This window comes from Prunus avium, chromosome 5, assembly GCF_965620075.1.
Source record: "Prunus avium chromosome 5, drPruAviu1.hap1.1, whole genome shotgun sequence".
NCBI lineage: Eukaryota > Viridiplantae > Streptophyta > Magnoliopsida > Rosales > Rosaceae > Prunus > Prunus avium.
Window position 1 is genome coordinate 11,869,220 of NC_142288.1, and position 13,488 is coordinate 11,882,707.

Here is a 13,488-nt window from a genome sequence, read left to right on the forward strand (position 1 = left end):
TGATAAGTTTAGGGCTTGCATATTGGATATGGATAAGTTATCTTTGTTTTTCATATTCTGTTGTGATTATTTGGAATTTCAATTTGGGGATGAATATTGAATGTGTAAACAAAGGGCAAAGAACCATATGCGGGGATGTATATTAGTTTTGGGTGCACAATGGGCTAGTTTTGAAGTTACAGTACCTGCAGATGTGTTGCTTGTGCTATCTTTTAAATGGATTTGAAGAGCCTATACTGAAATAGCTTCTCCTTCCCATTTCCCTTCTCATTCGGGAAGCATTTTCGTGTTAGGCCTTTGGTTTATCAGTCACTTATTTGTTCAAACAATATTGGATGTAACTAGTGTTTAGTATCTAATTGTAGAAACTAATTTGCAGGTTTCTAGTGAGCAGAAGTCACCATAACTGTATCTTTTGGAGAATATTGTAAAGAATAGCGGACGGGACTACATAAAATATTTTGTTGTCAGACTCCTTGAGGTTAGATTTCTGTTTTTTGTGATGCCTCTCATTTCTCAGCATGCTTTTTGTGGTTACGTAACGCAGCTTCTTGATTTATTGACATGTAACAATGTCTGAATCAACCTGGAATACACAACATATTTAGTTTGAGGTTTAAATAATGGCAATTGGGATTAAAATATCTTTGATATCCACACTGTTCACTACTTACGAATTACATTGTTTCTTTCAAATAAAATGATGTTTTTCTGCACAATGTGTCATTATTACCCCGTTGTGTCAAATCCGACGATAGGCTTCACTTCACTTCACTCCGTAGTTACTTTGTAGTCAAAAGTTTTTCCCATTTTTTGCACTTGTAGGTGTATGAAATGGGAAAAACTTTTGTAGGAAGCCTTTTGAAGATAAAATATAAGAGAAGGACGTGGGAAAATATAAGAGCACGGCTTGTGGACAGAAAATATAACATAAGGAAATTGGAAAATATAAGAGAAGGAAATGGGAAAATATAAGAGCAAGACTTGTGGAGAGAAAAGATAAGGGTTGAAGGTACAATGAATTTGTATTTTTTCTGTCATGGGCCATTGGTGAACAAACATGAAATGCATATAAAGTTCTATTGGGGCTGTATTGTAGTTTCATCACTGATATATCTTGTTCATATTGCCATGAGATGCATCTGTATTGTGTGTTTATTGCTTGTAATTGTGTATATTTAAAAGGCTTGAAATTATTTGTATAATGGTGGTGTGTAGGGAAATATGGTCTCGAAAGCAAAGTTGATGATTGCTGCGGATGAAAAAATCCAGGGAAAGGCGTTGACCTTTTCCCATACAAAAACAGCGATCTGTACAATTAAGGACAAATTTAATGGGCAACAGTTACAAAGGTTCAAGGACAGTTGTTTTGGCCATTTGTTAGTAATTGAGGACCTGAAGTGGACAACACAAATTATCCATGGCTTGTTGTTGAGAAAGGCAGACCCAAGGACAGTTTCTCAAGTCAACGGGATCAAATTCATCATTGGCAACAAGGTCATACAGTTCACAGCGCAGCAGTTTTGCGTCATCACAGGGCTGCAGTTTGGAAAGCTTCCCTTCATTCCGACTGCAACTAATGACAACTGCTCATTGAAGAAGAAGTATTTCTGCAACAATAAAACGGTCAGCCTTTCCGAACTCGAACAAGCCTTCATCGACTGCACTCATGAGGAGGACGTCTTCAAGTTTGGGCTTTTATATTTCGCTGTGTTTGTGCTGTTGGGCAGTGAAAAGCATGTCAACATTGACATGCGCTACTTGAAATTGGCCGAAGATGTTGAAGACTTCCAGAAGTATCCATGGGGTGCTGTGTCATATGCCAAGACAAATTCGTCATTGTTGAGGGCACTGTGCGCAGAGTACCAGCGAGTCAAAGTGCCCCAAAAAGCCTTAAAAACCCAAAAATCAGCAAATCAATCCAAGACAATGGAAAGTGGTAGACCAAGGGAGTACCACATTAAAGGATTTGGCTTTGCACTTCAGGTGAGGAAATATCCGTTTATGTATAAGTTCCATTTACTTTGTTTACAGTGATTGATATTTTTTTCTTGAAAATAGATATGGGCTTTTGAGGTGTTTCCAGCATTCGCTGCATTGCATATCGTTGTGCGCGAACAGAATGCCCAAGTCCCTCGTATACTACAATGGAGAATCAATAGTTTGCCTCGTTTTCACGAAGTAATGAGCCAAGTCTTTGAAAATGCAGAGGTTAGTTCTGTTAATAATACTAATGTTATGCTTCTGATTCAAATTATAGGTTTAATAATATGTTTTTTGTCTCTGTCAATTGCAGGTTGATGTGCAACCTCTCCGCCCATCTGTAATTGAGAAGCAGCAGCCGTATTGGAGTTGGGGTGACGATGTTGATGACACTGAAGAAGTTGTTGAGTTGATTGGCGATGACGAAGAACCAAAAACCAGCACTTCTGCCTCTGTGCAAGAAAAAGATGAGGACATTGCTGAAATTGCTAGCCTTCCATCGTCTTCTAAGGCAAGCATTACTTTTTTTTCAATATATACGTCATAATACCATAGGAAAAAAACTGATGTTGATGGGAAATATTTTTGAAATATTGTAACATTTGCATTCTAACTTAATGCAGGGTAAAGTCGCGTCCACTCATTTACGCACTTTGAAAGGACAAAGGATGAATTGGCCAATTTAGCCGCTTCGAATCGAGGACTTCGCAAGAGAGTGCATCAGTTGGAAGAAATTGTACGGATGGAGTCCTTGAAACGTGAAACAGAGTCTGCACCTTAGCTTCCATGGAACATTATTTCAAGGGGGAGATAGAGCAGCTGAAAAAAAATAAATAGTGGGTTGAATGAGGGTGGGGAAGGACATGAGGACCTCCGTAGTCCTCATATGAATGAAGGACCATTACATGACTATGGTAGTCCGCATATAGAACCGGCAGCAATGGAAACAAAAAGCCCCGGTGATGGAGCCGAACCATCCGCAGCCTTGCTAGTCGAAGAGCCAGAAATTGTCACTTCCGTTCCTCACTTAGAAGTGCATGAAGCAGGTGAGCATGCACAAGTCGAGAAGCTGCCTACCCCGGAAGATGTGGCCGGGTGTGACGAAATCTGCAAAAGACTGATGTTTTTGTTAGAAGATTGGAAAAGAAGTGATAGTATGGCATCGGGAGGTCCGATCAATCCTCCAAGTATACCGAAAGTGAGTATGGCTGGTGATGGAGAAGGGTCTAAAAGTGTTGAAACAAAAGAAGAGAAAGGTAAAGGCTGTAGACAGAAGCGTCCGTCCCACACTTTGTGTAGTCCATTTACTGATCCGTTGAGGAAGAAGAGGATGATGAGTGTGTCGGATGCGACTGAAACCCCGCCATGTTTTGATCCATCAAAACCCCTTCCCATTGAAGATGTGAAGGCAGTAATGGAGTTTTGCATTGGCTGGAAAAACGCGATCAGGTTAGGATTCTTTACCTTCAAAATCCAATCTTCATGTTATGCTAGTATGTGCTGATATAGAAATGAGAGAATTACCAAGTTCGCTTTAATATACATGTGTATATTTGTGATGAACAAAATTCAGACTTTGTTAAAGCAAAAAAATATTGACTGATGGTGTTAAATGTATTTTGTTAAATATAGGTAGTAAGAAATTTTGAATTGTAGTTTATTATTATAACATTTAGACTCAAAAGAAGACAATAACAGAGATTTAGAAGGGGTTGTAATAGCGGCTCCTTCCGCCCATGGCATCTGGTCTTCTCCTCCATGTTATGTTCCTCATGTTCCTCGACTCTGCTAGTGTCTTTCCTCAGTGTTTTATCTTCTGTCATAGCTGCCTAGATTTTGTTTAGTTGTTCTGGAGTTTTCCTTTTCATTGTTTAATCGATGTTTTTTCCTCTTGATTATCAATAAAACGTTTCTATTCATAACACAAAATATTAATGCAGTCGAGGATGTGTTTAAAGTGTATATGGCAGTTACCTCTTGGATTATGGTTATGTGTTCAAAGAGTTTCTTAATCTAAAACAAATTATTACTCGAACAAAGAATTGAACTTATGGTCACATTTGAAGTGAAGAAAAACAGAGTTGAAATAGAAGACAAATACAATTGCTTGGTTCTCGTTACAATTTCAAGTGGAGAAACAAATAGAGATAAGTAGTTTACCTAAGAATTCTCAATTGGTGCTCAAGGGGACAAAAATGGAGACAAATAAAGTCAAGATGATTGGCCACTAAAACATGGAGATAAAATCAAACAAGTTTTTTGTTTCCTGTTTTATAATGTTTCTTCATATGTATATATAGAATTTGAAAGTTTTGTTACAATTCAGGCAAAATTCTTCCACTCCCCAGTGAAGTAGCTTCCTACTTAGCAAGAATTCTATATTTGTCTCACCTAATTGCTACATATAAGTCAATTCTATATTTGTCTGACGTAAGGGCCATATATAACTCCCTCATTGTAGCCGGACTGTAGCCGGATTTCAACTTATGCCCGTAGGGCCTTCGCATGACGGCCACGTTATTGATTGCTCACGGCCCAATGTGCTTATAGTATAATTTGACAGCATGTATACGACTATTATTTTACAATATAAACGATTTTAAATGGGAATTTACGTTTTTGCCTAAGTTCTGAAAACTGTTATTTTAAATGGGACATATATGTTGTGAAAACTGTTACCACCTAAGTTCTGATCGGGAATTTACGTTTTTGCCTCTTGTAGTGCGGAGGTGCAGCTGGAATCATGTTCGGTGGGCGCTGATTTTTTCTACAAACTGATCGATGATACGGAATGGATTAGCTCAAGGGTAAGAATACACAATTCTCTACTTTATTACGAGACTTCAATTGTTTTGTAACCTTTATTAAGTGTACAGTTGTATGAAATTGTGCTGATATTATATACGTGAACTTTCAGCACTTGGACATGGCAACCTTTCTCATCCGGAAAAGGCAACTCGCACATCCGTTGGTATTTGGAACTCAGTGGATAACGGCAGATTGTTGCTTGCAGGTAAACATGTTACCATTTAACATTCACTGCTTCATTTGCTTTTGGTTGTCATTATGTAATATGGCTTCATTTCAATGTGTGCAGCAATTGCTAGAGCCGGTCAAAGCGACTGGCAAGACACGTGGAGCGAAGAAGGCAGCTGCTTCAAACATCAGTGACCTTACACCCAGCAAGCTGAACAATATACATCACTATGTGCGCGGTACGTGGCAACACGGGTATGGCCAAGCTTGGACAAAAGTTAGGAAGGTCTATTTTCCATATAATCTGAAATTGTCCCACTGGGTTGCAATCGAACTTGATTTCGTCAATCATACTGCAACTGTGTATGACTCGTACTCTGATTTTACCGCCACAAAGAAGCTGGTTGGACTGCTTCGCCCTATTGCCGAGACGCTGCCACAAGTGCTGTACAATATGAACTTTTATGAAGCTTCTGAGCTTGAAGAGGTTAAGCAAAGGGGGCTGCAGATGTCAAGCTTTACGCCATTCTCAGTTTGCACCATTGGAGATGTGCCACAACAACGAGATGGGTAAGGTTTGTGAATTTAGTGGAGTTTAGAAACTATTTTACTTAAATGCAGTTCTAATTTCCCAACTTATTGGCTTGACGGTGCGTCTTGCGGAATCATGACCGTAAAATTCTTGGAGCATCTCAGTGCTGGGATTTCGTTGCATACAATTGACCCTTTGAAGACCAAATATTACAGACTGAAGCTTGCAATAGAGGGTTTAAGGGGGGAGGCATATGTATGAGGTATATGTCTTCATGTCTGTGAATTTAGTTGAGTGTGGACTTAGGACTTGGGAATTCACTGTGCTCATTAATTATGTCAGGAACTCGTTTATATGAAGATGCAGACGTGGATGCTTTGCTGGAAATTCCTGCCTTTTTGCTAGAGCTACTAGGTTTAGTTATTATGTGTAGCAACCCGGGTCTTTGGCCCTGCTGTATATTGCGAGGTGTAATATTGTACAGTCTAGAAGCAGTGGCTAATTGCCTTACATGGCACACACTGTTTCGATTTTGAAGGTTACCTATTTTGTACACCTCCATATATAAATATTGTTGCTCTTTATGGATGCTTTTGTAGCCATTGTTCACATTTTTTGTCTGTGGTTTTGTTTGCAATTTATGTGATATAGGTAAATTTCATTTCCTGCACTGGGAATCTGTTAGTTGACTTACTGAAGCATACAGCTTTCTTAAGATTTCTCAATTTAGTTTTGACTTAGTTCGTTTTAAATAACGTCGGCAGCAATTCTACTTTTCAGCTTAGCATTATGTTGTTATTGGAATTTGGAACCTCATACTGTGTTTGCTGATCTTAGCTGGAGCAGGTACCAATCACTTGTCTTTCATCTTGCATATTGGATTAGTTTCCTTCTGTATTTAAGTCATGCCACTTTGTGGCAGGGTCTAAAAGAAATTGCAGCGTCTTTGTCTGGAAGTTTGACGAAGTCAAATGATGCTATTGTGCAAGACGATATTGAAGGTCCAGGAATGAAACCGAGAAACCTGCTGAGGTTTGAATAACAACTCTTTTATCTAGTATTTACATCATTGTTGAACATTGTAATGGAGCCAATATGCTTCTATGCTTATGTGATGCTTTCTGCTCCGGTTCCCATTTATGGCATGCCTCTTTTTTCTTGTTTAGTTTGCTTTTTTTCTTGGGATCTTTTGGCTTGTCATATCTGTGTGGCAGATAGCTGCATTTGGCACTATGAACTGACTCGGTGGGAGTTACAAATCAACATAGGTCTTAATTCTGGAAGTGCCATTCATAAACTCTATCTCTGTACTTAACCCAGTTGTTTTTGCAGGTCGGTCTCAACCAAGTGTTGATTGCAATATTCTAAAGAAGATGACCATACACTGTTATTTTCTGTAGGCATACGTATGAGATGCCTTAGCTTGAATTGGTTACGTTGTTCCAAGTTTTATGTACACAATCTCACAGTCACTGCCCAGTTGTTTTTCATTTCATGTATTTCTCCGTGCTTTTTTTCCCCCATTATTCTGATTATAGAGATGAAGTAAATATTACTGTGGAGCTTATAGCATGTTTACTTTATTTTGTGGGCTTAATTGTGTGAGACATGCCCAAAAGGTTGATGTCAAACAAACAGTATTGACATCAATCTTTTGAAATTATTGAAATCACACCGTTTATAATTATGATTAATTTTGTTTCTTCCGCCGAGAACAAGCAAAGTGGTTACAAATATGAAAGATTCTGAATAAGTTTTCTCCTATCAAATTCCGGATGGACCTAGAGTTCTACAGTACCATCCGAGGATACTTCACACTGGTCTTGGAAGGACATGTAAAACGGTTATTGTGCGTTCCATTGTAGACTACATTTTACACATGCAAAACAAATCGCCACCGAAGCTTTAACAATACTATCCCGCGAAGGGAAAACGAAGGCAACAAAAGATCCATGTACTTCGGTATTTAGTTGGTGCATTAAATTGATGGGATTGCAAACTGCACCATTAACTCCTTGGCTGTAATTTACAGCAGTAGAGCATTACATTAACAACAATAAATTTGGCTTACAAACGAAAAAACCAAACCTTAATGGGAAATTGGAATTTGTGGATTTCAACCCAAAATAGGACTATGTAACTAAGCATTTATTGGGAATTTCAGATATTAAAATAGGAAAATAGGAAAATAGGAAAATAGGAAAATAGGAAAATAGCAAAACTGCAAACTTGGAAAATGGGAAATAAGGAAACGTGGAAAATTCAAAAATTGGAAATATAGAAGAAAATGAAAATTGGAAAAGCGGAATAACCAAAAAATGGAAACTTGGAAACTTGGAAAATTGGAAAGAGGAAAGTAGGAAATAGGATAAAAGGACACTTGGAAAATAGGAAAATAGGAAATTGGAAAATTGGGTAATTGGAAAATTGGAAATTGGAAATTGAACAAAAGGAAACTTGGATAATTGGAAAAAGGAAAAAAAGGAAACTCTACAAACATGAAAATTGGAAAAAAGGAAATTTGGAAAATTGGAAATAGGAAATAGGAAATAGAACAAAAGGAAAGTTAGCAAATTGGAAAAGTGGAAAATTGGAAATAGGAAAAAAAGGAAACTTAGAAAATAGGGCAATTGGAAATAAGAAAATTGGTTAATAGAACAATTGGATAATTGGACAAAAACTGAAAATTGGATAAATGGAAATAGGAAACAGGGACACACGGAAAAAAGGAAAATTGGAAACGAATTGAAATTGTGGAAATGGGAAATAAGACAAGTACCATATTGGACAATATTAATTACTTTCTCAATTAGCCAAAGCAGGCAACTTTTTTTCATTACATAATGGGAAAATAGGAACATTGAAAAATTGGAAAACTGGACATAGAACAAAAAGAAACTTGGGAAATATAAGGATGGATAACAATTGTCGTGTCCGTGATATTTGAAATCAGGATTACTTTGAACGAAGTGGAGTGTTATTAGACCAAATGCCATTGACATTCGATATAATAGCAATATCAGACCAATATACATCCACTATAGAGACAATACGGGAGCAATATATGGATGATACGGTAGCAATAGTTTAGCACTATACATCCAATAAGTGGCAATATTAATACACTATATATGCAATACAAAGTCAATATTAAGCAATATACACGCAATATAACAGCAATATTAAGTAAATGTACATACAATACACAGACATCCATTACAGTACATTTCACAGATGCAAAACAAATCGCCCCCGAACCTTAACAATACTATCCCGCGAAGGGAAAATGAAGGCAACAAAAGATCCATGTACTCGGGTCAGATGAACTGAAGCAGCACTCACCCTTACTACAGGTCCATCAAAAGATCCATGTCTTTGTTCTTTGTCCTCGCTGCACGCACGAGACTATGATGAGGCATTCCCTCAGCACCCATATTGAGCACATCCCACACACCAGCTACATCAATTTCACTCCAATTGTAGTTTGGTGAGATGACCGAAGCATAATCTCGGAACATTTCGAAGCCGGTGTTGAAACATAAAACCATTTCATGATTATATTCTTCAGATTTTGTGAATTTTTCGATGGCATCTTTCTTTCGCTGTTCCAATTTCAACTTCAACAACTCTAACTTTTTGCTCCGACTTTTTGCGTTTAGAGTTTGCTTCACTTCTCCAGCAAATGCTTTGTTCAACTTGTTGGCCAAGTTTCCCATCACTTGGCCATCAAGATCACATTTGGTCTCCCACCAATCTGTTGCCTTAGAGAAATATTGGAGCTCCTGCTTCACGGCACAGATTTTGTCAAGGGGATCAGTGCTGTCGGCCTCACTTCCAGATGAAGTGGGATCATCATTGGGAGTCAGCGGTGGAGATGGGAATGGCACATGCCACGGCATGTCCCCCGGGTAACTCACTTGCTCGTTTGGAGGCCGTACATCCGACATCTTCAAGTATTGAAGTATTGAAGTACTACAATTCACAGCTGCCGACTGCAACAAAACAAATAAACTTAGATTCTGTCTGAAGTTGTAAACGACAATATGGTTAGCTTTAGTGGAGAATGTTTGCGTTTGAGTAAGACTGATATGAAGTACTGATATGAATGTGGAGAATGCTTGCCTTTGAGTAAGACTGATATGAAGTACTGATATGAATGTTTGCCTTTGCCTTTGAGTCAGACTGATATGAATGTTTACCTTTCCCGTTAATTAAGCTGCCTATGTTGCAGTTATATATACGAAGGTTCATATATTGGGTATTTTGTTGGTGCATTAAATTGATGGGATTGCAAACTACACCATTAACTCCTTGGCTGTAATTTACAGTAGTACAGCATTACATTAACAACAATAAAATTGGCTTACAAACGAAAAAACCAAACCTTAATGGGAAATTGCAAAATTGCAAAATAGCAAAATAGCAATAGTGCAAAAGTGCAAACTTGGAAATTGGGAAATAAGGAAACTTGGAAAATTGGAAAATTGGAAAATTGAAAATTGAAAATAGAAGAAAAGGAAAATTGGAAAATTGGAAAATCGGAAATACGAAAAAATGGACACTTTGAAAATTGGAAAATTGGAAAGAGGAAACTAGGAAATAGGATAAAAGGACATTTGGAAAATTGGAAAATTGGAAAAAGGAAAAAAGGACAGTTGGAAAATAGGAAATTGGAAAAATGGGTAATTGGAAAATAAAGCAACTTGGAAAATTGGAAAATTCGAAATTCGAAATTGAAGAAAAGGAAACTTGGAAAATAGGAAAAAGGAAAAAAAAGGAAACTCTGAAAACATGAAAATTGGAAAAAAGGAAAATTGGAAAATAGGAAATAGGAAAAAAGGACACTTGGAAAATAGGCAAATTCGCAAATTGGAAAATTGGACTATTGGATACCTGGATAATTGAAAAATAGCAAATAAGGCAACTTGGAAAATAGCAAAATAGGAAATAGAACAAAAGGAAAGTTAGCAAATTGGAAAATTGGAAAATTGGAAATAGGAAAAATAGAAAACTTAGAAAATAGGGCAATTGGAAAAAAGAAAATTGGTTAATAGAACAATTGGATAATTGGACAAAAACTGAAAATTGGATAAATGGAAATAGGAAACATGGACACATGGAAAAAAGGAAAATTGGAAACGAATTACAATTACCATATTGGACAATTTTAATTACTTTCTCAATTAGGCAAAGTAGGCAACTTTTTTTAATTACATAATGGGAAAATAGGAACATTGAAAAATTGGAAAACTGGAAATAGAACAAAAGGGAAACTTGGGAAATTGCAAAATAGGAAAAAATAGGCACAAATAATGAAAAAATGGATAATTTGATAATTGCATTATTGGATGACACATGGAAAATAGGAAAATATGAATAATGGAAAAATGGAAACGAATTGAGATTGCTGAAATGAGAAATAAGACAATAACCATATTCGTCAATTTGAATGAGTTGATCAATTACGCAAATAGGCAAATCCCTTATTTGAATTACATAATGGGAAAATTACCAACTTCGGAACATCCAAAATAGAAATATATTACAAAAAGGCATACAGTCAACTGGGTAATAACTCCCGCCCAATACTATCCCGCCTAAGACTCCCGCCAATCCCTCCCGCCAATGACTCCCCCTAATCCCTCCCGCCACTAACTGTCTCTGTTACTCCAGGTCATTAAAACCTGCCTATATTAATAAACCCAGCTGTTTGAAATCAAAGCTTCCATCACATTAACTCCTACTTGCAGCCATTACCTTCCCCACTGATTTCACTCCCATCACATTTAGTCCCCCTTTTTTCCAATTAAGTCATACACCAGCCTACAATAAATATCGAAGACCATGGACCATAACCTCACACCAAACCCAACGCTTTCAATTACTGAAGGAGGGGAGACTGAAACAGAAGCCAAGTCACCCAATTCACTCACTGCAGACTTGGTCCACGGCATGCAATTCAAAGCCAAGTCACGACGTTCGGTGAACCATTTCACAAGGAGATTCATAATTTCCCCTATCAAATGAACCACTGGCATCATCCTTGCAAACCTAAGGACTGAGTTGATTGACTCCGCAATATTTGTTGTCATTACATTGTAGCGGCGTCCATCCATGTGAGCTCTAGACCACTTATGTAACCCTGCGTCTTCAAGATATTGAGCAACATGTTCCTTTCGCTTGATCTTGCGAAAATGAAAATCAAATTCAGCAATGGAATAAGATTTCGCAGGCTTCTCAAAGTTCATAAGTATGTGATCATGCTTTTTCAACTTGCAAGTGCGTTTCATGTTCCCCTTCATATGATAAAAGCATATGCCATGTTGCGCCGTTGGAAAAACTTTGTTCCACACATTCTCTATGCTAACATTGCGATCAGAAATAATAACAAGATTGGGACACTCACCAATGGCTTCATGAAGTTTAGTGAAAAACCAATGCCATGATGCATCCGTCTCCAAATCCCCGATCCCAAAAGCAAGAGGATATATATTTCGATTACCATCAAATGCATTTGCTACAAACATAACACCCTTGTACTTGGATTTTAAATGAGTGGCATCCACGGCTATCACTGGGCGCATGGAAGAACGAAACCCTCTAATACATGCGCCAACCGCCATAAATAAATACACAAAGTGATTGTTCTCATCAGTTTGGATGTGTGTTTTTGTGCCGGGATTCATACGCTCCAATTCATAGCAATAAGCTGGAAGGATATACTATGCCTCCTCCGCTGATCCTCTAATGGACAATAGAGCTAACTCCCTTGCTTTCCAAGCTTTCGAATAATGGATGCTGAAACCAAAGTTGTGTTTCACATCTCTCATAATGTCACTTGGTGTGTATATTGTCCGAGAATCCTTAAACTTCCTTTTAAATGAAGTGGCTACAAGTGCTGCAGTTGCTTGACGATGGTTGTCACTTACAACCCTCAAATCACATTTATGGACAGTTGTACACCTCACAATCATGAAGCTGTTATCTCCAAATCTCGATGCTCGGACTCGCCATGGGCATGGACGTTGACAACAAACCACAACCAACCTCTTAGTGCAAGACGATTGCACCTTAAATTCAAAGTGGCCTCTTAATGCCATCAACTGTAACTCCGTCAACAATGCTTTCTTAGTAGAGAAAATTTGCCCAACTGTAATTTTCGGATTCCAATGACTTCGCGAAAACCCCCCATCCAAATATGTTTCTCCATCATTTACACCGGCTTCATTGTACCGGTTCTGTTCACCTATTTCATTCGAATAATGTTCACGAATGGGTTCAGATTCTCCTCCTAAACGCATTATTGGCAGTTGGGCAGATGTGTTCAAGCAGCCCAAAATAGGAGGGGCAGAGTACACTGACACTTCATTTCTTTCAGTACCATTATCACCACCATGCATCTGATCCACCTCGCTAAAATCAATCATATCCATAAAATCTGTCCCTATTTCACCTCCCACATCAGTGCCATTTGTATTATTCCAAGTTACTTGATTGCTTTCAACAATGCCAACTGAAGAACGACCCATCCGACTACTATCTGTCGTCATATGCATACTATCAACTACATCATTTCTCAGTCCTTTATCTTCTATACTCACGAGTAAGGGAGCTAGTTTTGAAGGTGTTACCTCACAATTGTACTTCATAAAAAATTTGACATCATCATCGTCCTCAATCTTTATGTGCTTCCACTCATTCGAGGCCACCAAAACTGAGAATTTTAAGCTAACCTTGTCTTCCCTGCCGTTTGTATTACGAATCTGATGCACACGGTCCAACAGTTCAGCAAATTTGATGGTCCGTGGAACTATTAAGCCTTTTGACTCACCCCCTTCGTATTTGCACATCTTCTTCGAGGTGACCCATTTTCCATTGTAGCACACGAGAATAACAATTGTCTCCATTTCTGACCATGACAAAACAACATTTCATTAACACAATATAACCACAATAACCATACAATACAATAGCAATATAACAACAATATAAAAGCA

The 13,488-nt window shown here is 37.9% G+C and overlaps 5 protein-coding genes across 5 annotated transcripts; 2 read left to right on the forward strand and 3 right to left on the reverse strand.

Annotated features, from left to right (window-relative positions):
• The first annotated feature begins 1,224 nt into the window (after window positions 1-1,224).
• Window positions 1,225-2,530, forward strand: LOC148294305 (uncharacterized). The gene is made up of 3 exons (XM_088253694.1): window positions 1,225-1,986; window positions 2,062-2,211; window positions 2,297-2,530. Exons 1-3 carry the CDS (start codon window positions 1,225-1,227, stop codon window positions 2,528-2,530), a joined length of 1,146 nt encoding a protein of 381 aa, XP_088109820.1.
• A 233-nt stretch (window positions 2,531-2,763) lies between these two features.
• On the forward strand, window positions 2,764-5,949 carry LOC148294306 (uncharacterized). Its single transcript, XM_088252853.1, has 5 exons — window positions 2,764-3,432; window positions 4,706-4,790; window positions 4,901-4,996; window positions 5,081-5,523; window positions 5,605-5,949. Exons 1-5 carry the CDS (start codon window positions 2,870-2,872, stop codon window positions 5,750-5,752), a joined length of 1,335 nt encoding a protein of 444 aa, XP_088108979.1. The 5' UTR covers window positions 2,764-2,869; the 3' UTR covers window positions 5,753-5,949.
• A 2,889-nt stretch (window positions 5,950-8,838) lies between these two features.
• LOC148294307 (uncharacterized) lies at window positions 8,839-9,438 on the reverse strand. The gene has a single exon (XM_088253153.1). It carries the CDS (start codon window positions 9,436-9,438, stop codon window positions 8,839-8,841), a length of 600 nt encoding a protein of 199 aa, XP_088109279.1.
• Window positions 9,439-11,277: 1,839 nt separating this feature from the next.
• LOC148294308 (uncharacterized) lies at window positions 11,278-12,114 on the reverse strand. The gene has a single exon (XM_088253695.1). It carries the CDS (start codon window positions 12,112-12,114, stop codon window positions 11,278-11,280), a length of 837 nt encoding a protein of 278 aa, XP_088109821.1.
• A 99-nt stretch (window positions 12,115-12,213) lies between these two features.
• LOC148294309 (uncharacterized) lies at window positions 12,214-13,445 on the reverse strand. The gene has a single exon (XM_088253696.1). It carries the CDS (start codon window positions 13,396-13,398, stop codon window positions 12,214-12,216), a length of 1,185 nt encoding a protein of 394 aa, XP_088109822.1. The 5' UTR covers window positions 13,399-13,445.
• Between the last annotated feature and the right edge of the window lie 43 nt (window positions 13,446-13,488).

Bases quoted from the DNA above. Each gene is read 5' to 3' on its own strand.
- LOC148294308 (XM_088253695.1), bottom strand. From the start codon at position 12,114: ATGGCGGTTGGCGCATGTATTAGAGGGTTTCGTTCTTCCATGCGCCCA.
- LOC148294307 (XM_088253153.1), bottom strand. From the start codon at position 9,438: ATGTCGGATGTACGGCCTCCAAACGAGCAAGTGAGTTACCCGGGGGAC.
- LOC148294305 (XM_088253694.1), top strand. From the start codon at position 1,225: ATGGTCTCGAAAGCAAAGTTGATGATTGCTGCGGATGAAAAAATCCAG. The intron at 1,987-2,061 runs GTGAGGAAATAT...TCTTGAAAATAG, and splicing joins GATTTGGCTTTGCACTTCAG to ATATGGGCTTTTGAGGTGTT. The intron at 2,212-2,296 runs GTTAGTTCTGTT...TGTCAATTGCAG, and splicing joins AAGTCTTTGAAAATGCAGAG to GTTGATGTGCAACCTCTCCG.
- LOC148294306 (XM_088252853.1), top strand. From the start codon at position 2,870: ATGAATGAAGGACCATTACATGACTATGGTAGTCCGCATATAGAACCG. The intron at 4,997-5,080 runs GTAAACATGTTA...CAATGTGTGCAG, and splicing joins CGGCAGATTGTTGCTTGCAG to CAATTGCTAGAGCCGGTCAA. The intron at 5,524-5,604 runs AGATGGGTAAGG...AACTTATTGGCT, and splicing joins GGAGATGTGCCACAACAACG to TGACGGTGCGTCTTGCGGAA.
- LOC148294309 (XM_088253696.1), bottom strand. From the start codon at position 13,398: ATGGAGACAATTGTTATTCTCGTGTGCTACAATGGAAAATGGGTCACC.